A 26,943-nucleotide genomic window follows, 5' to 3' on the forward strand; every position below is an offset into this window, starting at 1 on the left:
AAGTCCTTTTTCAAAGCTGCTAGAGAAGTAGAATTTAAAATTAACACACCAACATGCACTTATTTCCTTGCCTTCTAACCTTCCCCTCTTTGCCTTAATTTAGTTTAATGCCTTACCTAACTCTTTTGATGACTTTTCTAATGACCCTTCTTTTCGCCAAGATAAAATGCTTTTTTTTCTTTCGGCATGTTCAACATAAGGTGTTCTGTGAATTGTGTCCACATGAAATAATGCATCAAAGTTCATAAAATATATTCAGTTCCAACTTGGAACATCCTGAGACAATATACTCCATTAGTTCTAAAAGAAAGGGGTGTAGAACTGACTTGAAATTTACATCATAAAGTTTTCTTCCCCCTTCAATTTCATTACTAAGTTTCTTGATACAAGAGGTAGAGCACATAATAACTTAATGCATTATGTTGGAAAGGGTTTTTTTTTCTTCTAAGTCATCTAAGTGAGGCTCAAAAGCACAAAACACATCATTGTGGCGATGCTGTTAACGATGTCCTTAGAGCTTCCAATGCAGTACTGTAGCGACATCCCTTACCTAGTAAAGAAGAGAAAAGCAAGCTATGATCAATTCTCTTAATCATAACTGGAGAACGAACAAGTGAAAGTAAAAAAAAAAATGGAGAAGTTCTCATCTCCATTTTGTTTTGCTATTTATGCTATTCTCATAGTTATAAATAATACAAAGACCATTATTGCTCATCGAACTCAAAATACACAGAACATACAAAGCAAAGGAGGCCCACTGACTATGGTGATGTTCATACAGATTGAGAGGGTGAGAGGCCAAATTCAAGACCCCAAAGCTCAAAAGCTCCATTCACAAAATCGTAGTATCCTCCCTTCAAACCCAAAGTTTTCTTCACCAAACCGTCTCTCACGAATGGATAAGTTAGAAGGTTACTCAGTGATACGTTCACAGCTTCCTGCATTCAATCCAACAACCAAGAGCTGTTGTATCAGAATAATAATAATGCATAGAAGGATTACATATATAAAGCAGAATCAGCTTATTAATATTCAAGTCTCAAGTTAGGTACTTGATCAATGCTCCAAAATTGACTGAACGAGTTGAGTCAAGTTGTTTAATCTATCTCATATTAGGTTGGCTCAATTTTATCTAGTGCCCATTAGACACATAACAACCCAATCAACCCAATGAATGGTAGATTAAATCCATGCTGTGAGTGGTGGGTGGGATTATTGATCATGTGCTGGTGGTAGGTGTAAAATGCTGAATTATGCATTTGAAAATGTTATAAGAGGTAGTGGTTATCATGTAAGTAAGTTAAAGGTAGGTATAACAGAGAAGAATGTGATAAGATGGAATCAAGGAGATAAAGAAGGTGAGATAAGGTTAGGTATACCTTTTCACATTGAGTGCATTGGTCAGCGAGAGGCAAGCTTCCGTTCTCTGACCTCACTTTTACTTTGGCTGGTGAACCAATTTTCACCCACGATTCTATGAAATCTCTGCATGGTTACACAACATTTGAATGTTAAAAAGTTTCTTTCCTGTACAACCCAAAAAATCAACCCTAATGGGGTAGCTTAGTATATAAAAACGGTTAAAAGATCTTACGTAGAGGTAGGGCCCTCGTCAGGGAAAGTCATAAGACCCTTGATCCCACCACAACAGCTGTGTCCGATGACCACAATGTATTGCACCTGATGGAGACAAAATAAATAAAACCCAAATGAGTATCTGCTTATTATAGTAGGAGAAAACCATCACTATCCTCACCTAGAAAACTTGAACTCAGAACTCAATTTTGAAGATGGGCATGTCCTGTACGTATTTTAAGATTCAATTAGAAGTCCTTAATTTTTTTTCTCTCCTCCTTTTAGTCTATTCCATTTTCTCTCTCTTTCTCTCAATCATGCCACTTCTACAGCTCCACCACCACAAAATTTCCATAAAGACCCAGTCACTCTTATCCGTTATTAGTGCCGCAATAAGAGGGGAAAGAGAGAAAAGGAAAGAAACGAAAGAGAAATCCATTTTTGTCAATTCGGGAAGTGGGTACTTGGGTATTCTGCTTTCATTAAGTGGACACGAGTAGAGCCTTAATGGGAAACACAAGACTCTTTTCCACATGGTAGGGACGTGTGTGGTCCCCAAAAACCAAAGTGAATCTATCATCTACGTCAGCCTCAATTTATTTATTTTACCCGTTTAAATTTACCCAATTGCTCCAGTTATGAAAGCTAGAGATGGATCTTTCTACTGCAAAATTTTCACCCTGGAAAATAAAGAGAAGCTATTCACCTTAAGATGCAAGACAGCATATTCGACGGCGGCTCCAACACCAGTGTGACAAGTCTGTTATAGATAATTCTTTCATTAGGAACAAATACAATAGAAAATCACAGCAAAGACAAATTCAACAGCAGCAGCGTGGACTAACCGAAAGAAACAGTTTTTTTTTGTTTTTTTGTTTTTTTGTTTTATTTTTTTTGTTTTCAATAGATGGATAAGATAATAAATATACCTTGTCAAATGGGGGGACCATGTTGGCTACATTGCGGACCACAAAAGCCTCCCCAGGCTGGAAATCAAGAACATGAGAGGGGCAAACACGGGAGTCCGAGCACGCAAAGACCATGAACTGTAACAAGCAAACAAAACCCAAAACCGACCATTAATAATTAAACCCAATCTCATAGGAATTAGTTGAGGTTTTGCATCTTACCTTTGGACTTTGACCCTTGGAAAGTTCACCATACAATGCTGGGTTCTTCCTGCAAATGCAAAATCACATGTTAACATAATTTCTTTATAAATCTTTAACCTGGAAAGATGTTCGAGTAAATTATGGGTTTGCTTCGGCACAAAACTATCTATGGTCGAGATCTAAAATTGTGATCAATATCATCTCAACCACTTGTTTTTTTTAAAGAAACTATTTTTTGGTAACTTTTATTTGCCTAACCAGTGACTTCAACCGCAACTTTGAATCTTGACAATAAACATAAATGCACAGCACCCAAACAAAACTTGCTCTAAAGTGAATTTTATAATTTAAAAGAAGGTAGTTTCTGGCGAATGAGGTGGGTTATCCAAAAGTGAACTGCTGTAAAGTGAATCTATGAAAATTCTAGAGTCGTACCAGGCGAACCACAACTGCACCTTTTTCCCATCAAATGGGTGGTGTCGGGGCCGTACTCACGTTAGAACCACCAGTCTCTCAGAACAACTTTTACCTGATAATTAGGCATGCAAACTTGCAAAGTACCTAATTGTCAGCGTGGCTGATTTCCTCAAATTGAGCGTTTATTCTCAAAACCGGCGAGTCTGGCTCTATCAACTAGCCCACTCGATGCTCTGGAATATATGCCACTGACCTACCTTTTGTATGGTATACACATGGGGGCTGGGTTTCTGAGTTATCATTCTCTAGTTGCAAGCTTAAAAGATCATAGTTCCTTCACATCTCTTGTTACATCTCCTAAATGTACAGTAAAAATATGTAAAATAAGCAATCTCATCCTTAGATAGAGAATCAAAACTCCTATCTGCTAGGAAGGTTTTTTAATTTTTATATATGAATTGTGAATTTGTTTACCCAATCAAAATTTGAAGAAGAAATATCCATTCAAGATGACCAATTCTAATTTTGGAAACATTGGATAAATATCCTAGTAGTCACTTTTTCATCTTTCTTTTAGATTTATAATTATAAGCAACCTTTATAGGTCTTTGCATTTTTAAAATGTTCTTTTGAGTTTCATTCATTTAGATATCTACATAAATAGCTCTAAAACATGGTTTGGTGAAAAAATTCACGTGAAGTTAATTATATGTGTACATAATGCTTTGAATGGCTGAAATTTAGTGAAATCCATTCAATTGTAGGCTTGCAAAAACCCTCTTTGACACGTTGCATTGTTAGGTAAGGAGATAACTTACTCGTATTTTTCCTTCTTGAAATGAACGAACCCGGTTTTCATCCTCTCGGCCGGATCAAATACTGGGGAATCCACCTTTGCGGTTTGCAGCTCTGCCGTTATCTGCTCAATTTTTGCAGCGGCCACTGTTTCCAGTTCCCCATTCTCACTGCAACAACAACCCAAACAAATAAAAAATAAATAAACCACTTAATTAAATAATCTCATTAATTTTTAATAAAAAATAAAATAAAAAACTGAGGCAAACGTCTAACGTTAGTACAGAACGACATCTTGGCTGACGTTACGCCTACTCTTACGGACGCTCTTCATGGAAATAAATGCATTTATTTGGATGTTTTTGCAGATTTTGTTGAGGGTTTCTAAAATTAGTAAAATCTTTTAATACATTATTTTAATTGAAAAAAAAAGGAAAACAAGTCAAAGCATCGTCTTTCGATAAGCGAGTTCACCTCGAAAGGCACAAATTAGTTCCACGAAAAAAATAGCAGAAAGATTGTAGGGATACCTGAGAAGCTTCTTCAGTCCTGTAATGGCTGCCTCGTATGCTTCGCTCCCCATCCTATCCTTCTGCAGTTCCAACGAAAAATACATATATATAAATCAGTAAAGTAAATTTAAGGTACGGAGATCAATTAAATATAGTTCTCACTAGCTAGTTAGTTGGATTAACCAGTAAGTAACAGTTGGCTAATTCAAATTATATAACTCTCATTTCCAATGGTGAGCGAGAGATTTGAAGCTTAATCGCCAATGAAATAGAAGAGAAAGAAAGATCCAATCGATTCGTTGGAAGCTTTCATACATCACCACAGTAAAAGACTCAAAAAAATCGAGTTACGAAAATCGTTTCGTTGAAGAAGTTAGATTTCAAGGATTATGATCAGAGAAATCTAACGTTGTTGTTCAAGTTAATCGATCAAAAACGATCTTTTGAGGGGGAAAAAGAATAAAGCAAAGTTCTCTTGCGCAATTCGGGGAGAAATGGACGAAGAAATTGCAGGGAAGTAAGGATTGGTATCCACACGAGAATCAGAAAATGAGAATCGATCGAGCTAAATTAAATCAAAATGAAAATGTTCCAGAACTGAAACAGAACTAAATCGAGAATCAAAGAAAGCCAAAGCTGAAAAGGAGAGAGATCATAGAGTTTCAGATAGGTTTATCTGGAAGAAAAAAAAAAAAGTACAAAAAAGAAGTATGGAAACAAACCTCTGGCTTTGAGGATATTCTGTTTCTGTACAGCCAAATTCTGGAGAAGGATGAGACGAAGCGAAGGAGAGCGGATCAGAACCGAAGTCGCTACTTTTGGAACCGCGTCTTCGAAAGAAGGTTTAGACTTCTGACCCCTTTTATAGTTGACAACGGATTATCTGTTAACCGTAGTTAGTTTCTAACCTTACCTAAAACCGAGTTCCTTACACCCATTTCGGAAATTTTTTTCTTCATTTTTTCTTACATCCACGAAAAAGTTAAGAAAAACTTTGGCTTTTTTTCTTTTCTGTTTTTCTTACCTCCACAAGAAAATATTGGTCATATCTAATTTAAATATAAGGCAGAACTTCACCCCGATAGAAAATGAGATTCAAACTCTTGAAGATGCTTGTCTTTAGTTAACTAAACAACCTCTTGGGGTTGGTTTTAGAATATTTAATGTTGAATTTGTTTATTTACGTCTTCAATGATTGTCACGTAGTGTTGTCAGAAGCAAAAACTATTGACTGTTTATTTTTTAATATAATAATGTTTGCATTGGAGGATTAGTTTTTCTATCATTTTGTTCTTTGTGAGCCCCATAATGGTGGTGAGTTTAGTCAACCCTGATTGTCTTATGATCCACGAAATTGTGTTTCATGCGCTGTCTAAGAGGCAACCACACAAAATACCCTAGATGGGGGTGTCTATTGGAATTTTGGCTCTTGGAAATAGCGAATGTTTAATTACTCCCTAAGTGTTCCATGAGGAAGACCAAGGTTTGGGTCCCCTAAATGGTCTTAAAGGGATTGGTCCTCCATGTTTAGGGTAAAATATAAAACTTATGAACATTGATTAGGTGGATTTCTTTCCTAAATGCACAATAAAGAGGCCCGAAAACAGTATTATCGTCTACTCTCGAGAGTAGAATAACAAAACAAAGTTGATTTTAGACATAGAATGGTTTTTGGGCTATGTGATCTAACAGAAGAGAGGCATTCTCAAAAGTGAGTGCAAATCCCCCATCAGGGAACACATATTGCTCCTGTGACATTTCTTTACCACAAAATTGAGTGGAGTTTATGTGAGACCTACTGGAGTTCCTACCTCTAAATTAATCTTTTTGTTATTTAGATGTAGGTCCAACATCAATTTTATGGTGAAGAAAGATATTGTTCTCCCCCACCCCCGACCCGGAGACGGGAAGATCATCCCGACTCCCCAAAAGCTCCCATGTATTAGATATGAGCCAATGAAAGTAAGTGTGTGAGAACCAAAAGTTGTTATGCTGTCGAAATCATATTAATACAAAATCATATGTTCAAACATTTAGATTAATTGCTGAGAACTATCCCAATTGACAACTTTTCATTTTCAAGAACTCAATACCATGGACCACAATGTCAATTTTCAAGAAATCAAAAGAGGGAGGAGTTTTATTTTTATTTTCTTTGTTTTGAGTGGGATTGGAGAGGTTGTGACTATTTTCTCGGGTGAAACTTGTGACTATCAATAACATGTATAAATGCTTATGCCTTGCATTTTCATAGGAATTATGAACATCATGAAACTCGAAAGACTGAACTGGTAACCTAATAAAAGGAAGCACTTGTTTCATCACCTATAACAAATACCTAATTTTTTTAACCAAAAAAGACAGAAAAAATAATATATTTTCCATTATAGTTATAGAAGATCTTACAGAGTTGTCATTCATGCAACAGAACATCATACACTTTCTTAATGCAGCCATGGTGATCTCAATAGTTCTCGTCCCTCAACTGGTATATAAGAGAAAATGAACCTTAGTTTTTAATGATATCTAAGAGATTATATGATAATTAAGTAAATTATTTGGAATTATTTTATTTTAGTTATTAATTTATAACCTACTAGTGTATGAGGAAAGATATGGAAAAGATCAAGTCCAAACTTGATATAATTTTGTGAATTTAGAAATCACATATTATTTGATAACAACAACATAAAAGAAGAATTAATAATAATACTAATAAGATATTTTAAGGCTATAACATAAATTAAAGTTGATGATATTTCATTCAAACATAACCAAAAATGACATAATGTGAAAATTTGTACAAGATTGGAATATGCTGGAATAGAAAAAGTGAGAGGTATTTCAATATTCCTATATAACTTGATTTTAATTTCCCTAGAACTTTACTATCATCATGAGAGATGGAAGAGGAAATCCAATCAAATCGAATCTAAATTAATCATTTAAACTTTTGTTCAATGAAATCTTTCAAAATACTGATATATGTATATTACTAAAATGCCCTTAGAATTTATTTTACATTTTCATTTTTGACAATCATATGCTATTACTAATTATGGTATTCATCGGACTTTGTTTTCGTCGTATTGCCAGCTATGATATCAAATATAAGATACTTGACCAATGCATCAAAAACTTTGAAACTGATAGAATGAGCTGAGTCAAGTCCTTTAATCTATTCCATACTAAACTAACCCAATCTAACGTCTATAAACCAAATTGTTGACCCCGACACATCAAATATATATTAATACTAAAGAGATTTGAAAAACTCTCGCTTTTCTCTTCGGTGCCATAAAAAATTAAAAAAGAAAATTTTAAAGTGATTTGGTGAACCGGCACCGTTTTGTGGTCGACAAGGTATTCACATTGGCAGTCTCTCATCCAGTTTGGACTGCAAGTGAAAAACAGATATAAACAAAGAAAAGACAATGCAAGCACAATGCCAATGCAATTTAAGTTGAAGAATGTATAGAAACAAACCCAGAAGTTGATTGAAAGAAACAAAAGATCCAGGTGAGAACAATTACCAAAGTTGGAATGATAGGAGCTGGTGCAGCAAAAACAGGTTCGTTTCTGATAAGGGTGGGAGGAGAGGCAGAAGTAGAATCAGAATTGACCTTACAAGAGATGGTTGGGCTAAATGATACTCTAGTTACGGTTTGAGGAGCCCTTGAAAAGCCTGGAGAGGCGACCAAGCTCAAATTATACGAAAGGGTCGACATTGTGCACCGGATCACAGAAGTTACAGAATTTATATAAGTACCTTTGAGGATAACGAAAAGGAAAGCCCAGTGAACGAGTGCTTCTACATGATAGATGAGGATTGGACGTTTGAGGTTGAAGATCCATTTACCCTTTTCTCATTTTAATTCATTTTGGTAGTAGATTCGTATTAATGGAGTTTTTTTTGTTGGGTTTGTGGCCTTGACACCTCAAGAACAAGTGTTAAGGAGGATGATTTGATTCAATCTAGTGGTCTTTATTGTGACCCACGAAGTGTTTGTTCTTTAGTCTCTAAGGGATATTAAAAATTAAAATTGTTAGCTGAACAACAACAAAAGGATAGAGACTTGGATAGCATTTTGATCATAATATCATGGTATGAACGGCACCAATGCATTAGAAAAAAATGGGTGTTCGATGAAACTTTGAAAGAGATAAGGTCCTATCCATTGCAGTGTTTTTGGTGGCTGTGAGGTTTCTCCTCATCTGTCAATCTGTGTGTGTGTGTGCCTGTGACTCCGTGAGAGGAAGAAAGATGTCTCTATACTTGTCATGGTTTCTGAATGTGACATAATAAATGATGATGATAATCCTCATTACGTCCAGGTTCATCAAGGAGAAAAATATGATTTTCTCTATCATTCACTATTAAACTCTTATTCCTACAATCCTACCCAGAAGATAACTTACCTGTGATGGATGTTTATGTTTATTAATTAGATTGGTTATAGCTACCATGATACCTCTATGAAGGTGGCAGGATTCTCCTCCTTTTATTTATTTAATTGTCAATATTTTTTTCTTTTTAATTGAGAAAGGATTCTAGACAGGCTAATCATTATGTGTCTAAAAGAATCAACAGGGACAGAATTGTGACATTTCACAAGGGTGCAAAGGTGTGGAAGTGATGCTGTTTTGATAGTGTTCTTCTCTTCTTCTTCTTCTTTTTTTATAAATATATGATGGTCCAAGATGCATTATATGTCTACATTTTTTTTGGGTAGATGGCAAATTTATTCGGTAAAAAATGTGATATAAGAAGCAACTTCAGATCTACGTAGATTCAAAAGCCACGGATTGGTGCGATGTATGTTCACGTTCATAATTTAATGAATTGGAACATGGTCATATTTTAAACCTATGGGGCTTTAAACTAATCAACAAAAGGAGAGATGGTTGAGAGGTCATGGTTGGCTAATAAAACCAAAATTCAACATTGACTTTCTTGGTGGTTTTATATATTTTTTGTGGTATAGCTTGGATGGTTCTATACAAGTTGTGTATTAAGAAATTAGTCTCTAGGGTTTTCATAGTATATAACCATAGATGATTGAAATTAAAAAAATCAGAAGAGGTTTATATGTTTGAACTACCAAACTTCAACATTGACCTTCTTGGTGGGTTTATATATTTTTTGTGGTATAGCTTGGGTGGTTCTATACAAGTTGTGTATTAAGCAATTAGTCTCTAGGGTTTTCATAGTATAACCCTAGATGATTGAAATTAGACAAACAGAAGAAGTTTATATGTGCAAACTGCAGAATGATAAGAGATGGAATTAAGAGAAACATGAACAAAGAAAGAAATTAAAGAAGTAAAATCATTCTGATTAGCTACTCACCTCATGAGGATGTATTTCCAACAGCACTCAACTTTTTCATCCATAGCTGGATCAAAAACTTTCCCTTTATCACATCCTTCAGTTAAAAAAGCAGATGAAAGAAGGGAACCCTCTGCCATGGATTTAAAACCTTTCTCTCCAATCACATAAGCACTCAAACAAACAAGTATAAGAGAAAGAAATGGAAGAAGCATATATATATGGAGTTGCAAGTTAGGGTGGTTCTGGCACTAGATGATAAGTTTGAATGTGTTATGATGAAATGTGTTTTCCTAATAATGGTGACATCTCCTTGTCGTGTTGTGGAAATTGTTGAACTCAGATCAATTAATGAAAGGAGATTTGTGTTGTGTAGTGTTATAATCTCAGTACAGATGTTCTCATATTATATGTACAGCTTGAATGCATGGTAAGCGAAAAAGAAAGAATGTTGTCATAATATTGCCATCTTCTCCTCATTCTTGCACAGCTGATGAGCTTCTTGTCCTGGCATAATCTAACCATCTTCCCTTGCTTCTATGGGAAAGTAACTAACTGTATCCACAAATTCATTAAAATTTTAAATTTTACAGAAAATTAAGGATAAAAATTGACTGATCTAGGCTAGCTGTTGCAGGTTCATGTACTTCTGATTGTGAATGCTTCAATTTCTTTAACCAAAAAGAAAAAGGGGAAAAAAAGCAAGAAGAAGGAATGCTTTTGATCTTGACTTAATGATATTATTTCTTGTTAATCAATAACGCATAGAAATGTTCAATATCATATACCTCATTGAAGTTGAATGCAATGGACCTAGACAGAGGAAGTGTCTCTTTATGTTATTATTTCCTTGATTTACCTTCTTGTATTATTTCAATTCACATTACTTTACACGTTTTAAATCAGCGAACCACAGTGATGGGAATAATGATTGACTTCTTTCTCAGAGAGAAATCACAGAGAGCAATGAGAGAGAATCTGAATTTTTACTGTTTTTCTATTTAGTATATTCTTTTCCTCAACCCTAACTGTTTAATTAGAGTCTCACTTAAACTCAGGAGAGCAACGTGGAAGTCTAAGTTAGACTCAACCAAATAAAAGGATAGTTATTTAAAAATACTCAACTACCTTGCCACTACCTTAAACAAAAAATTATATGGGGTCCCACTTCCACTATGATTAACATGGTCTTGTTATTTTGTAAATCTTCGAGTAAGACACTTGAGCAACAAGAATATATAGTAATAGAAGAGGTCCCTAGAAAGGTGGCTAAGAAGGAGGATAGCTTGGATGGCTTTAACCTTGGTTGTTGCAGCCGAATGAGCAAAGTCTACTTTGCCTTGTGCCACAATAACTATGTTTGTTGAATCTTTGATGATGGCATTTTGAATGCTTAGATGAAGTTGAACACTGATCGAGCTTCAGTCCTGTGCAATAAATGTGCAGGACACATTCAACGAAGATCTCGATCTGACTACTGAGATTTTCGAGCTGAACAATTCTGCACATTTATTTGGCAAGCACAATTAGTGAAACATATGATGTGACCAATTAACTTTTTTTCTTTTCTTCTTGTTTGTCCTTTCAATTGCAAGTTTGAATTCTCTCTTTGATAGTCTTTTTACTATGAGTGCCCAAAAAATCATAGGATTCAACCACATTTAATATTCTAATCTAAGAGTTGGTATATATAAATCTAATGAGTGTCTTTAAATTAGAATATTACACACGTCTTAATCCAATAACTAATTTGAAGATTGTATAAGCCAACTAGTTGAGCTGCTGGGTCCAGAGGGCACATCAATAACAATATGTCTATCTATATCATCTTCACATGAAATGACTTTCATACCCTCAAACAAAAGTTACAATTTCATCTCGGTTTAGTTTGCATTATTTGTTCCTTGCTTTGAGATATATCCTTCTATGCATGAGAAAAATCTTAGGGACACCCCAAGATAATTGACAAAAAATAAAAAAATTATATAAAATTGGCATAGACACCTCAAAATATCTCTTAAATTTGCACAATGGTACACTCTTTAGAAAAATTCTGTTAAACCATGGTTATATAATTTCATAATTTTCTAAATTGCCTTTAATTTTTTGTGACACTATTATATTGTTCTAACCTCTTGCTTTCAATTTTTGTGATTTTACTATATTTTCCTTAGTGAAATAAGATCTTGAGTTTCAGTTTTGCCATCAAAAGGTAGCTCAATTGGTAATACCAGCACCTCTTATTAAAGATTCATGGGTTTGAGTCTCTCCCTATCTCCTATTATGAAAAACTACTGGTTTAAAAAAAATATCAATTAATTTTGTCCATTATGAGAGAGCATATGCAATCTGTTACTCATAGATTTTTTTTTTTTTTTAATCTTCTTCTATGGGAGACCCCATGAAAGGTAATCGAATGGCCTGAGCAGAAGCCCTTGTTTGTAAAGGCGTCACCTGACTCTAATTATGTGGACTTTTCTTGCTCCAGGTTGTTGATGTGTTAACCCTGTTGCAAAATACAAAAAACCAACATTGTGTGTGGGGATCGGATATGGGGTTACTTCATCAGTGTTTTGCTCTAATTATTGCTTCTACACTTGGATACAAACTATCCAATGCTGACTTCTTTCATCAATTTGATTTTGTATTAAAGGTTGCAATTTATTTCCTCAAACAAAGCCATAGCATTTACATGGAGTTGCAGTGGTGTAGCTTCAAATCAGAGAAATGGAAGAGGAGAAATGAAGGGTGGAAAATCGTGGATTTGACATGGAATAAAAGAGATGAAAGGTAATTAACGGGTGCTTGGAAGCAAAATTCAACTCGAATCCTTGTGGAGACTCACCCACTGGGAGACTCACTCGCGACGGGTGTGCGGGTTGAACCACCGGTTTATAAAACCGGGGTTGACAAACCAAAAAAAAAAAAAGATGAAAAGTATATTTCTCTTTCTAAGTCATAATATAAAGAACAAGGTAATAACTATAATTTTCATTTTTAGTTCATAAATAATGCTAAGGGTATATTTGTCTTTTCCTCTAATCAATTTATCATTGTAACGAAAAAGGGTGGTTGTCAATTTGACATACTTGTAGGGTGTCTATACTTTTCCCTATTTATTTTGAGGTGTTCCCGAAATTTTCCATATAAATTACATACTTTAGGGTTGTATAATAGTATTCCTTTTTTTTTTTTTGGTAAAAAGATTTCATTCAAAGAGCCCAGAAAACAGCAAAGGATTCTTAGTATATAAGTCACGAATCCACCAAGTGGAACAAGGCCAAACCGCCCTCCTAGGCTGGGATAGGGCAATCCTGGCTAGGGAATGAGCAATAACATTCAAATCCCTAGGATAATAAGTCACGAAAACACAGCTAGGAACAGTTGCAGATAAATGAAATATATTATCTTGAATGGACTGCATGTTAGATGGTCCAACTTAATTTATGCTTATCTTGGAAAAGCCCAATTAACTACAAACAATCAGAGATGAAATGGGATTGCGAGACTTGATGTCAATTGCCTAGAGCACTGCTTCCAACATCGCTAGACCTTCCCCCAACTATGTTGTCCTCCATGAAAACATCACATGACAAAGCTCTCAGCAGGTCACCGTTACTTCCTCTTGCCACCACACCCAACCCACCATGCGTTTGATCCAAAAGTAATGTAGCATCATATCAAATAACCATAGCCTAAGGAGATTTGTAGCTAACATGAAGGCTCTCTCGCTTATAAGGATTTGCATGGGAACACCATGCTCCGTAAACCTTCTCCTGAGGCAATAGCTTCGGCATAGACTCTCCACATGAAATTTTTAGTCTTGCACCTCCAAATTCTTCTCCAAATACGTGAAAGTATCGTCTCCCATTCATGTCTTCCAACGGGGGGCATTCCTTCTTTTTCTTCTTTTTTTTTTTTTTTACATCAAAACATAATCTTGTATTTTGAAACTTTAAAAACTCAAATTTTCTTCCATATATATCTGAGGTTCATCCGGGCCAACTTGCGCGCACCTTGATTAAATCCTCAAGGGGATGCTTGTTGGCAAGGGTAGAACCCATGACCTCTCCACTGAGAAGTATGGATCTTACCACTCTACCAACCCTACATTGACATGTATGCAGGGGAGGATCTATGAAGGGGCCCCCGGATTTTTTAAAATTTTATCCATATTCCCCTAATTCCTTTAATTTTTCCGATTTTTTCTCTTCACATATGTGAAATGTCACTATTTGCCCTCCTCCTAGTATTGTGAACAATTTTTAAAGGTAAAATGATGAGTATAAATGTAATTCCTAATAAAACTAATCCATCAATCCCTATTTATTCTCCCCTCTCTTTTCTCTCATCTTTTATTCTTATTTATTCTCTTCTGTTTCTATAAACGTGGGTTAAAGAAAATTTTTGAAAAAAAAAATCTTATTAGGTATTCAAAAATCAAAATGTTATTTCTAATTAAAAACTAACTCTTCAATCCCTTTTTATTCTCTTATCTCCTCTCTTCTATCCTCTTTTTTTCCTATTTATTCTCTACCCCTTCTATAAGCGTGGCTTAAGAAAATTTGGAAAAAAATCTACTCCACAATTAAGTCTCTCTCTCTTTCTCAATTTATTCATTGTTTCTTTTTTTTTTTTTTTTTTCTCTTTTCTTTTGTTATTCTTTTTAATTTGATTTTATATTCTATGTTTCTTTATTTCTTCTGCAATTTTTGTTATTTGATTTTGTATTGTGAATAAAATGTCTATAGTTAGTAGGTAACTAACTACCATTGATTTGCATCTCTTACCTACAAAAAAAAAATTTTGGTTTACATCTCCTACCAATGAAAATTTTGGTTTGCATTTAACTTTTTAGGGTTGAAGTCATGTGTATATATTTTTTTATATTGTTGCTTTAATTTTACCTATATTTTGTAGAAAAAAAAATATCATTATCAATAATTTATCATTTTTTTCAAATATGTGTGGGCCCCACAAAATATATGTGGGTCTATTCTTTAATTTAATAAAATAATTTAGCGGTGGGACCCCAAATAGGAATGTTACTGGCTTTCATTCTTCGGCCTCTCCCCCACTATTGCATCCTGGGTCTGCCACTGCATGTATGTATACATGGTTTTAACATTGAGAAATAGTGAAAAGCGGTGAAAATGCATAGAACTTGGAAGAATCTTTTCGTACCTAAGAACAAGGAAATGAAAGAGAAACATTACCATTCAACCCCTTATAGTAATTTCATAAACTCAGATGACCCAAGCAAATGCATTTCTTGATGCTCTTATTATGGACAATCAGGGTACTCCAGCCCACCCGAAATCAATCAAAGGCTTCAGCTAATTAGGGTTGGGCTGAACTGGGCTGAGCTAGGCTTAGGGTTGGGCTTGGGCTCGTGTTGTGGTTTTGGAATCCCGGCCTTGTGCAACAACTTCTCAAGTAATTGAGAGGAAAGGATAAGACGGTACTGGAATGAAGACTGATCTCGTGTTCGACGTCTGGTTTTGGCATTGTATGATATGCTCTGACTCCGAGATGCGCAACAACCTTTAAAGCCCTGTTCTTTTCAATTTCTTGAAATTTAACATCATCTTCATCACAGGTAGTTTCCATTAATTGCTCTTCTTCAATTCATTTCTCAAGGATTAGATTCATAAATTCCAGCATATCATTAACTTCTGTTCGCGATTTAGTAGAGATCAGTTTATTCAATCGAAAGTGGGTATGGGTTCCGAGTCTACGGCTCCTCCAAACCTTTCAGATGATAAAACTGAAAATCCAGGTGATTTTATTTTGTTCGTGTTAGCGTTATATTAGTTACTCCGCTGTTTATTATATATTCTTCGTTTCCTTTGTTGACCTCTTTGATTGTTGAAATGAATTCGATGTTGTTAGTTGCAATCCATCTTCTGACAATTTCTGAATGATATCGAATTTTGCTGCATGCTTGAATTTGTTTTCAATTTCATACAATAAAAAGCAACGAGTGATGAGACGAAAACTGAATCTTGCAACTGTTGTAGCTCGTTTCACTTCAAATACCCCACATTCCACAACCTAGTTAACCCTTCTTTAACCTTTCTTTAGCACTCTTTGGGTCTTCTTTTTCAAGAATAGCCTGTACGAGAGTGGCTCTGCTGTCTTTGTTTTCCATCGTTTCGTATAACTCCTAGTGAAGTCAGAGCTTAATGATTCATTTGGGTTTTCTCACTTGTGGTAATGTATATTAAGATCGTGGGGTATCAGACTCTTGGACTAGTTTACTGTGCTAGGTCACTTTCCTGTTTTAAATTGTAGAGATGAAGGTTTTTAAAGCTAGGAATCCATGATTGGGAATGGACTGAGTCGATTCAAATATTCCTAGAAGCAGCCTGAAATAGCTTAAATCAGTTGCATCTTGATTTAAATATCTGATTCATAACATCAGAAATTAGAATCTGTTGGCATCGAATCTTCCGAGATGGTCGATCACAGCAAGCTTGATTGTACTAAATCGAACTAATCAAATCTTTGCTAGCCTACAAGCAATTTGAAGAAGATGGTTAGAAACGGAGCCAATTGTTGTGATCGGCAATCCATCTCCAACGGTCAAGTTAGTGAACTTGGATTAAAGGAGCTCTAGAGTTTCAAGGAACCCTAGATTTGAAAAACTTCATGAAGAAGGAAAAGTTGGCAGTCCAGTTTGTGTAAAATGAAGTGACAAGTGTCAAAGGGCCCAAATTTAGCCAAGTAGTTGGTGAAAATTCAAAAACAAAGTCCTGATCAGATGGATTACTCCAAGAAAGAAAGGATTATTTGATGAACTCTCTTGGTCAAGGAAGAATTTAACATCCTCTGATGAACTCTTCTGATTAGAAAGATGAGCTCAAATTATCCTCTGGATGAAGTCTCCGATTAGAAGATGAGCTCATAACTCTTTGATGAACTCTCTTGATCAGAAGATGAGCTCAAAATTCCCTGATGAACTCTTTTGATCAAAAGATGAGCTCAGTGTTTCCAAATGAATTTTCCTAACCAAAGATAAACTCAAATAGTGAAGAATTCTCACAGCTAAAGATGGGTTGAGAATAGATCCGAATGAATCTGACAAAGAATAATCATGTTGATCAAAGTTATAGTTTAAGCCTCCTAACCAGAGTCTCAGCTAAGGTCAACTTTAGCAGGCTTGGGGGCTCGTGTTTGGGTAAAATTACCCATCTACCGGATAATACCTGATCAGCCCAGGTCTAGTCATTTATTAGTATTGGGTTACATATCATGCTCAAATTGAATCGTGACCATCAAATGAGAACTAAAATATTCGACGGATCAAATGAAACCAAGGCAGGGTCCAATGTTTATAAATACAAGAAAGATGATCGTACAGGTAAGACACTTCATTTTACACAAGCTAGACTGCCAACTTTTCCTTCTTTACGAAGCCTTTCAAATCTAGGGTTCCTTCAAACTCTAGAACTCCTTCAATCCAAGTTCACTAACTTGGTTGCTGCAAACGGATCACCGATCATAGCGATTGGCTCCGTTTCTAACAATCTTCTTCAAATTGCTTGCAAGCCAGCAAAGATTTGATCAGTTCAGATTAGTACAATCAAGCTTGGTGTGATCAATCATCATGGAATATTCGACACCAACAGAATCGATCCTGGCCAATTCCCAATTTTGTTCACCAATATTTGAAATCCTGTTTGGTGCCCAAGAAGTTCTAAGTAAATTCCAGACAATTTACTTCCTGTTTCTGCTTTGACATTATAGCATTTCGAAGAAAGTGAAGGCTGTAAATGGGTGTTGGTTGCCAATAAAGTCATTTGCTTTGGGTATTGTTGCCTGGTGAGAGCTATTCCTTTCTTCCAGCAGAAGTGTTCATTCCATCCTTCAGCTAGTCAGCTGCAGAGCTGTGTGCGAAGTCAAAGACCAAAGCAATGTCAAATTATTTGCAGTTTGTACTTTATGTCCTGTTTTTGGTCTCACAGTAGTTATGATGGGAATTTGATGTAGCCTCCACGTAATGAGGGACAGTTCCTCCAAGGTCTTTAAGAGAAGAAACTCATATGAGGTGGATAGGTTTGGTTATAAGGGGGAGGGGGGGAATGGTTAAGTTAGGGTTTTGTAACTAAGAATCATATACTTCTTAAATTATGTTTAGCATATCAATGATACTCACCCATCCCATGGGAGATATGGGATCAATTCCTTGAGATGGGAAACTGAAGTCGATAGGTGTAAGAATGGGTTGAAACTTAGAGAGAATGTAGGTAATAATGTGGGAATATGCTTCCCCAAGTTTGGCGGGGTTTGGATAGTTAAATTAGAAGATATGAGGTTTCTTGTACTGGGGGTTTTATGAAGTACGAAAATTTCAAGAAATTATTTATATCTTGAAATTGGATGGTCAAAATGGGGTTAAATTGGGATCTAAGGTGAGTAGGGTTGAGGGAGATGATGTATCTAAAGTGTGGGATAGATCTAATAGGTAGATTCTGGGTCACTTGAAAAGTCTGAAGATTCAAGGGGAAAAAAGGTGATGTGAGAGGGGAATTGAGTGCAGGATGCCTGATACCCCTGGATGGGGAGCCTTGTAGATCATTGGATTGAATGAAATGGCTTCTTGAAGGCTGTTTATTGAGCCACAGCAAAGATTTGGCTTGACATTACCAAGAACCTTGACGGGATACTCAAGTCTTGGACCTCTTCTGGCCAAAGTTGACATAAGCCAGTTGTTGTAGTGGCCACACACACATAAAACTACTCCAGGCTTAAAAGAAAAATAATCCATTAATCAACTGTAGTATATTCTAATCAATCGGGGGCTATTTGTAGCCTAACATAAGAAGTCCTAGTGAAGTTAGGACTTAGAAATTAACTTAAATTACAAAAACGAGCCTAACTGACTTAGACTGTTAAAACTGAAATAAAACATAAACAAAAACACTATTCTGCCCTTATAACTTAAGTTGGGCAGAATTTACATAATTAAAACAATACAACTAATAAGCTAAATTATTTCATACTTGGCCTAGATGCTGGACTTTTTTGCCCGTAGAATGTACCCATGACCACATAAATGTACTAAGCAAAGGCCCAACACCTGTATGTATCAACTCTAGGTTGATATCAGAGAGACCAAACCAATTCGGTGCTGGATTTGCATCTGAAGTCTTTGGGTCTTTCATCTACCATCTCCATTGAAGTAACTTAGTTCGTGCCCTGAGGACAGAGTTGAACTCTAATATTCCTTGGATTTCCCTCTCTCCCTATGTCTCAGCAAGTTTTCTCTTCCTGCACCTCAATTCCAACAATAGGGCTCCAATTTCAGGATGGTGCTTGAGTTTAGTTGCATCTCAGAACTGTTGTGTCCATCTTATCCATGTTCATGCCATCAAATGCTTCATTAAGCTTTCTCCCCTGAAGGCAGTTAAATTTTTGGTTCATTATGTCTTCTAAGTTAATCAATTCAATCCTAGAGATATTTACGAATTTTGTGTATATATGTCCCTGACTTAAAAATGAGGGGAAAAAATAGCTTGTTCACATGAGACTTTCTGTCTTTGGAAAAGAAGGGTGAATCTTGTTAATGTCTGTTTCAACCCAAAGCTGGTATTTTTCTTGTTTGCCTTCACGGATTGACCAAGATGGGTGAAGATGCAGAACCGTGCATTTGTACTCTGATCAATCTATCTATGTCAAATATGCACTTCGTGTGCTTTTCTATGAGTTTCCTTTTGATAGAGAATTTCATAATGTAGGTTCAGAGATTCAGAAACCAGTGGATGGAAATGGGCAAGATGCCCAGGGAGAGATGCCAAAAGAAAGTTCTTCAAAATCAGTTTTTGTGAACTCAGAACCGATGAGAGAGGAACAAGTGCAAAATGCTGTTAAATTTCTATCTCATCCTAAAGTTAGGGGTTCTCCAGTCATCTACAGGCGTTCTTTCCTTGAGAAAAAGGGCCTAACAAGGGAGGAGATAGATGAAGCCTTTCGCCGTGTGCCTGTAAGGAACTTATTTACGGCCTGTGCCTTGTTCATTCTCTTTTCCTTTAAAGTTACTAGAACACTTTGATGCTCCGTACTTTCTCTTATTTCTATGCTTTTTTATTGATACATCTGTATGAATTACAGGACCCAACTCCAGCTGTTACCAATGTGCAGCCAGCTACTTCAAATCAAGGTTAGAAAAGCAAAACACATTCTCACCATCATATGGATGTGGAGATCCTTGAGCTTGGGGTGATACCCCATGTCAAGGGATTAATTCCACCCACTTAAACATCATAATCACCATCAGTTCTTCTGTTATACAAACTCATCTAGCCCTTGCATTTCTGCTGACATCTTATTGTCCTATTGTATTATTGGTGTCAGATGGCCAGTTGAAATCATCTGCAAACATGCAGGCACAGGTCACCACACAAAATCCACAACCTGCAGCAGCCCCTGCGGGAAATATGGTTTCTACAGTGGCAACCATGACAAAGTCACGGTTTCAATGGTCTCATGCTTTTCTTGCTGTAGGTTTCCTTGCTGCTTCTGGGGCCGGTTCTGCATTGTTTTTCAAGGTATCTTGCCATTTTTATATCATCAAATTAATCATGCCACATACAAATATTGACCTACTGAGCGATATGCCTATTGTTTAATAGGGGTCACACTTCATCACAGCTTAGGTATGCGAATGGTTTAAAAAAACTCGAGCACGTTTAATCTGAGTTAATAGCAATGCAATTTTTTTATTTTTAGAAAGTTTAGGCTTAACTTTTTAAAAGTACCTGCAGTCGAGGCTTTAGAACACATAAATCGAGTAACTAATACAATTTACAAGCACTTTGCATTTGCAGCTACCTGTACAGATAGTTATTCAACTGTAAGGTTCTTTGAACTAGAATGTTTAGACCTTCTTGATATTTTACATGTTGCACTCATTTCAAAATGGTTCAGATTTGGCTGCAAAGCTGACATTATATCCCCATGCAGCATGCTGTTGTCCCTAGGTTGAAGTCTTGGATTAAAAAGGTTGTTTTGGAAGACAAAGAAGAAGGTGATACTGTGATGAAAAATGATTTGAAACCAAGTTTTGCTGAAGAAGCTGCATCAGCTGCAAAAGCAGCTGCAGCAGCAGCCGCTGATGTGGCCAGAGCAAGTCAGGAAATGTTGAAGTCCAAAAATGAAGGTGGGGGTGTGAGTGTCTGTGTGTTATTTAATTTTTTGTTTTCTTTTTCTATTATTTAATGTAAAAGAATCTCAGACCTTTGTGTATCCTTTGCTAGAGAAGAAGTACTTTGAAGCTTTTGGAAATCTGTTGGATGTCCAAGTAGAGGAAATGAAGACTATGAGAAATGCTCTTCAGAAATTGGAAGCTACAAATGACATTGGTCTTTCATTAAAGAAGCAAGCAGTAGAACATATTCCATCTGCTTCATCAAATGGTAGGCTATTTTCCCTTTTCCTTCTCATGGATTATAGTGAATTGCTGCAGATTCAGAGTGTGCTCAAATTCCATGTTATTCCGTTATTAAGGTTGTCAGGCCATGGATTTTTTTCTGTTTAGGTGTACAGTGTATTTGTAAATTTGGTTCTTAACATGCTTGTGCATCCTCAGATGTGGTTCACGACTCATCAGGACCATTAGACAAGCCTTAACAATGATTTGTCTTTTTTAGTGTCTTGACAAAAGAGCCTGTGGCTGCTTGATAAACCTTTGTGCTGCTATGGCTTTCTTGCTTTACAGTGGGACCTCACACAGCTTTTAAGCTCTTTGTTGAGTTGTGTCTTGTCCTTGGCTTGACTAGTTAAGAAACTTCCAATCAAAGGGATAATCCTAACCTCTTTCGTTCAGGGCTTTCTTGTCAGCTTGGAGTGAGCTCCTATTATTGATCTCAGAGACCTAATAGCATGTTAATTTAATTTTAATAGATCAATCGTCCATTGTTTTCCCTTTTTCTTTTGAGTGGGTTGGGGAAGTTGAATTGTGTGTTAAGAGTGTCAATTTGGTATGGTGCCAAATACATTTATGTTATACCGGTACCATACTGAAGACCAAACGGTAAAACGGTACAACTATGTCACACCATTATTGTACCATGTTGTTCACCATTACTAATATTCAATTTATTTGTACTGATGCCATCATGGTAGAAGATCTCGCTCTTGAGCGAGATCTCGCCACCTTGAAAAACCGAGATCTCGGTCAAGATATACAATATTTTGGCGTCAACTCGGTGGGTTTTAGGGTCCCAATTGGTATTTAGCCTATTTAAGGCCTTTTGAACACTTGGTGGCCTTGGATTTATCAAAAAACAATCTTAAGTATGATTTCTAAGTCTACTCATAGTGTGAAACCGAAATGTTGTAGGATTAGGGAATGCAATATTATACAACATGTAATATAGAATCTTTAAGGCATATAAATGAAAAGCAAGTGTATCAAATGCATCAAGTAACCTAAATGTTATCAAAATTCCACCAATATGAGTATCACAATCTCAATTTTCAAGAATAGAATAATAAAATTATACAACCATTAGAAGTTCTATATAAGTCATTAAATCATAAGTTCATAAGACAAGTAGAGAATGATTGATCTTCCTTTGATGTTGTAGTGTGCTAAGAGTAGTTGCAAGTGAAAATCCAACCGAAATCCACAACAAAAGGCAAAATTTGAGAGTTCAGCGAGATTCAGGGCAAGATATGGCGAGATATAGATAAATGTGGTGAGATCTCGAGTGAGATATCCCAACTCTTTGCTCTCGACCTCCATCTCGTTTCGCTAATTTGAAAAAATGAGATATCTCGCGAGATCTCTCACCATGGATGCCATACCATATACCAAATGGTATAGATAAGTCATGCCAATACTAGACCATATCTTTTCGGTAAAGAATGGTACAGTGTGTTCTATATAATTTTAAATTCGGTTAATGGTCCATGGTGTGAGTCGACACCCTTACTATTCTCAAATAACTTCATGTTAATGTAATTCCTTTTTGCTTTCACATTGTTTTTATATTGTGCTTTCTTGAATAGCTACATACCTCTTGAGATACAAGATTTTCAAAGTTTTTTTGCTTCTTTTTATTTTATTTTGGGGGGGGGTGGTGGGGGTGGGTTTTGAGGGTTGCGGCACAGTAAAATTTTTAACACCTTATATTGGAAAATAAATCATTTTGTAGCACCTTGATCAAAAGACTGCTTTGAGCTCTCAGTAAGAACCTTGCCTGCCAGCTAATAAGTTGATAAAATGATTTAATCTTTTCATTTCTTTGCTATCATCAGGGCCAACAAACACATCTTGGAAGTCCCCTCTGGTTGGCCAAGAAAATTCTAGAGGTTCTGGTTCACTCACAAGTTCAATAGTAAGCTAAGAATACCTATGTATTTTTCACTAGCCTACTTAAGATGCTAATTTTCTAAGTACTTGAGTCATTCAAAGTTTAATTCCTAATGAATTTTCGATGCTTGCAGCAATCGGAAGTGAATGGTACATCGGGCTATGACTTAGGTTCAGGTTTATAGATACTTTGAAAATTTTCATTTTCAAATAATCTTCAATATCTTCATTTTTATGATTGGAGTGTTTTGAGCAGTGCGGCCTTCATCAGCACCTGCATCTACAGAGCCCTCAGTTGCACCACATTCGAAATCGTATATGGAGGTATCTAAAATGACTGAGCTTCCTGTTTCTTGCATACATAGCTAAAGTGGATATTTTAAGCTTATTCTAGCATCGTAGTAACCGGTTAAGAAATCTCAAATGTTGTTGACTTTTGGCTGTTGAGCTTAACAAAGGGACCTTTGTTATTCATCGAATAAAAAGGTAAAGTTGAAGATGCACAAAAGGGGACAGTAGAGTTAGTTTGGCATTTTTACCAGATAAACTTGTTTCAAGTGAGATCATTAACTCAAGGTACAAAGGGAATTGAAACGAAGGTACATAATCGAAAACGGAGGCCCTGTTATTTCCACGAAAGTGTTCCCTTCTGTCTTTTCCTTATAATATTTTCTGGTAATTTTCCACTTTTTCATATTGTGTTGTGTTAAGTGGACTGGACCTGTATCTGAAAAGTAGTAATGATTTTTTAAACAGCTGAAAAAAAATGTATTGTTTTAATTGATTGTTATTGAGGTTAAGTGAGCAAAGGTCAAGCTTCCACAGACAAGAATGTTTCACCCATAATAATTTCTGAATTTTTTTTATAATTCTATGAAAGGAGATTCTGATAAGAAATCTAAACATAGTCAGAACACAACCAAAAAAATTTGGTAATGTTCATGTTACAATTGAGCTAACTCCCCATCCCACACATAAATATACTCTGTAGACTCTAGATGTTTGATTCTGTTTTGAAGCTATATCTGTTGAAAAGAAGGAAGCTAACATGATCTTGTGAAGCCCTCCAGAGAATAGCGTATTAGGTTTTTAACATATGATTCGATAGAGCTTGTGTTTGAGTGTTCTTCCACTGACCATTTGTGTGATGAGTGATGACCGCTTAATGCTGGATATACTGGGTGTTGCAGAACTACTGATGCATGGGTAAGATAATTTAGGGTATTGTCATGAATAGCATAGGCATTACTGTACACTTTTCTTTTTTCCTTTTTTTGGGGAAAAAGGAGTTTCATTTCATTTATTTATTTTTTAAATAGGTGGGGGGAGTTAAGGTGGTGGGGTGGGTTTGGAAGAAATTACGATACACAAGATATCTGCTTTGTCATTTGCTTCACTCATTCTTGCATTCAAAATTTTCAAGTAATGCAAACCATGATTTCTAAAGGTTTTCTTTGCAGATAATGGCTATGGTGCAACGAGGGGAGAAACCCCCGGGGATCAGAGTAATTTTCCCACCAAGTATTGGATTTCTCCAGTTTTGTTGGATATTTCTAATTTTCTCTAATTATGGTCTGTTTTCAGGAAATCAATGATCTGCCTCCGAACCCTAATCAACTACCGTCAAATCCTCGATTGGCACCTAGAGCCAAGGTATAAGCTTCCAACCATTTCTTTTATCTTCATAGAACTATGTACAGGGTGGCTTTGTTGAATGGAACAGGATATACGTAGAGAACTGAATGAATCAAATGATAACTGTGAGGTCTGCATTGAAGATTTATTTACTGTTTCTACAGTCATATTCAGAGACTATTGAAGCATCATGAACTGGTCTGTCCATTGTCATAGGGAAGGCCATGTCATTTGCTAAAGCTAAAACTATCCAATCCATGAGATCCACCACTTAGATGTGCTATAAAGAAGATAACATTTATGTTTAGATAATCTGGTTTCTTCTTTCTGGAGAGGCCAATGGCATATATACCCCTTATGACTGTTTCCGAAGCCCCTACAATAGCTTTGAATATGATGCCTTATGATATTAAAGTCAGTGGCAAAGTTGTCATGGCCTCTTGGTGGATGAGGATGGTTGAGGGGGCAGAAATAAAGCAACAGCAACATGACAACCAGTGTCATCTAGGTGACTAAGGTAAACAAAGTGCCTAGATGCCTGGGAGACACGTTGACGACCATGTTCAGTGGAATGATGGCTATAAGCACAGTTGGCACAAGCTTCATAACTGAACTTTCATTTTCAATGATCTCATCATTATAGTAATGGAATGTGAAATTGGTAGGGAAGTGAGCTGCAGCTAAGGAATGTTGTCAGATTTGTGTTCATACCCAGTTCATTTTATTTAGTTATATACTTATTTCTTATCATCCCAATTACCTTGTTTCTGAACAGCCATGGGAGGTACGCCAGGCTCAAAACAACCCCAGCTTTGGTATTCAGTACGGTGGTGGAAGCTCAAGCTACATGGAACAAGATAGCAGATCTGCTTCTCAGTTGAATGGTTACAGTTCAGAACCTTGGTGGCAACAGAGAAACGTGAGGATCACAGAAATTGAATCTGAGGGTGAACCAGTGACAACCTCAAATGGAACGGTTGGGATGGCTAAACCGCAGATGCCTCAGCGTGTGTGGGTTCCACCCCAGCCACCCCCCGTTTCAATGCCCGAAGCTGCTGCTGCAATCCGACAGCCAAAATCTTTGATCCCGAAAGAACAAACCAGCAATGATCAGATAATTGCACACCCTTCAGATGACATTGATGAGTTGCAGAGGTTCACAAAAATATCAGAATCAGGAGGTCAACTGGAAATCAATGCCGAGCGTCCGAGCCTGGATGCCAATGGCACGCAGGCGCAGGAAACAACTACTGAAGTTGAAGTTTAACTGATGTGGTTATGATCAAAGCTACAGCTTGAGCAACTTTCATGCTTAACCAGATTGATGGACATGGTACGTAATAATTTTGATTCTGCTAGCGGAATAGAAAGAAAGAAGAAGCGAAAACTGCTATGATATTTTTCTCATATGCACGTTATTTCTCTCTAAGACGTGACTTTATCTTGTATACCGTGTGAAATTTTAATGAAAGGTGTCTGTGAAGCTAGTGGATGGCTATGAGGGTTCTTAAATGGACTGCATCATGAAGGGTTATCTTCATATATCGCTCCTTGGCCTCTTGTGGGTTGAGCTGGCTCTTCAAGCATCTTCTAGAGTTTCTTGTACAAACCATGTCTATTTTATGATCAGTAATCGTTTTTCCCATAGGTTACTTAGTCGACCTTCCTAGAGCTCGACCTTGGTCTGTTATTGCATCCCTGTTAATATGGTGTTCATCGCTTTGATGGTTCTGTGTCTGAAAAAATAAATTTAATGATCACCAAAACAATGGATCTGCAATCTGGTGATCATTGGACACCCCAGAAGGTTTTCGGATCATCATTTTGCCTACACCTTCTATCATCGAAGCCATATAGGGTATGGGGCTCGACTTAGTGTTGCGCAATTAATGTGCAGCGCTATGCTGCGATGGTCTAGATCGAGATCTCGACTGTCTATTTTGCAAAAGTGTGAAAACACACTTTCAGAAGGTGGAGATTTTGTTGCAGGTGTTATGTATTAATTACATCACTCTAGCAAAATCCTGAAGTATGACATCCAAAACTGTGTTGTCTGATGGGGTTTGTTTTGGTGTATAGACATTAAATTGAGTTAGTCTAACATGAGATAGATTTAGAAGATTGATTCAATCTATTTAGTCTTGACGCACTAGTCAAATATTTTGGTTCGATTTCAATGTTGTGCATTAATGGGTAGTGCTGTGTTGTGCTGTGCATTTGTAAAACAATGTTGTGTTGTGCTGTCTATGG

The 26,943-nt window shown here is 36.4% G+C and overlaps 2 protein-coding genes across 8 annotated transcripts; one reads left to right on the forward strand and one right to left on the reverse strand.

Moving 5' to 3' along the window:
* Positions 1–254: 254 nt before the first annotated feature.
* LOC149007012 (carbonic anhydrase 2-like) lies at positions 255–8,149 on the reverse strand. 5 transcript variants are annotated; one of them, XM_089164708.1, is made up of 11 exons: positions 7,945–8,023; positions 6,818–6,896; positions 4,430–4,491; positions 3,923–4,069; positions 2,706–2,754; positions 2,505–2,621; positions 2,282–2,335; positions 1,595–1,680; positions 1,380–1,485; positions 780–938; positions 255–550 (listed from the first exon to the last, which is right to left on the reverse strand). In XM_089164708.1, the coding sequence occupies exons 2-11, from the start codon at positions 6,866–6,868 to the stop codon at positions 512–514; spliced, it is 870 nt and encodes a 289-aa protein (XP_089020834.1). In that variant the 5' UTR covers positions 6,869–6,896; positions 7,945–8,023; the 3' UTR covers positions 255–511. The 5 variants fall into 5 exon arrangements, with proteins under 5 accessions (XP_089020834.1, XP_089020831.1, XP_089020833.1 ...); XM_089164705.1 differs by lacking the exon at positions 6,818–6,896 and having other exon boundaries at positions 7,945–8,149; XM_089164707.1 differs by lacking the exon at positions 6,818–6,896 and having other exon boundaries at positions 763–938; positions 7,945–8,149.
* A 7,051-nt stretch (positions 8,150–15,200) lies between these two features.
* PEX14 (peroxin 14) lies at positions 15,201–26,487 on the forward strand. 3 transcript variants are annotated; one of them, XM_089165277.1, is made up of 13 exons: positions 15,201–15,339; positions 15,431–15,519; positions 19,481–19,725; positions 19,854–19,902; positions 20,097–20,290; positions 20,706–20,901; positions 20,999–21,157; positions 23,004–23,083; positions 23,193–23,235; positions 23,315–23,382; positions 24,519–24,563; positions 24,643–24,711; positions 25,469–26,487. In XM_089165277.1, exons 2-13 carry the CDS (start codon positions 15,462–15,464, stop codon positions 25,958–25,960), a joined length of 1,698 nt encoding a protein of 565 aa, XP_089021403.1. In that variant the 5' UTR covers positions 15,201–15,339; positions 15,431–15,461; the 3' UTR covers positions 25,961–26,487. The 3 variants fall into 3 exon arrangements, with proteins under 3 accessions (XP_089021403.1, XP_089021402.1, XP_089021404.1); XM_089165276.1 differs by having other exon boundaries at positions 15,434–15,519; XM_089165278.1 differs by having other exon boundaries at positions 15,434–15,519; positions 23,193–23,229.
* The last annotated feature ends 456 nt before the right edge of the window (positions 26,488–26,943 follow it).

The sequence above is a fragment of the Hakea prostrata genome, chromosome 8, assembly GCF_041222555.1.
Source record: "Hakea prostrata isolate BN-2017 chromosome 8, UWA_Hpros_2, whole genome shotgun sequence".
NCBI classification, from domain to species: domain Eukaryota; kingdom Viridiplantae; phylum Streptophyta; class Magnoliopsida; order Proteales; family Proteaceae; genus Hakea; species Hakea prostrata.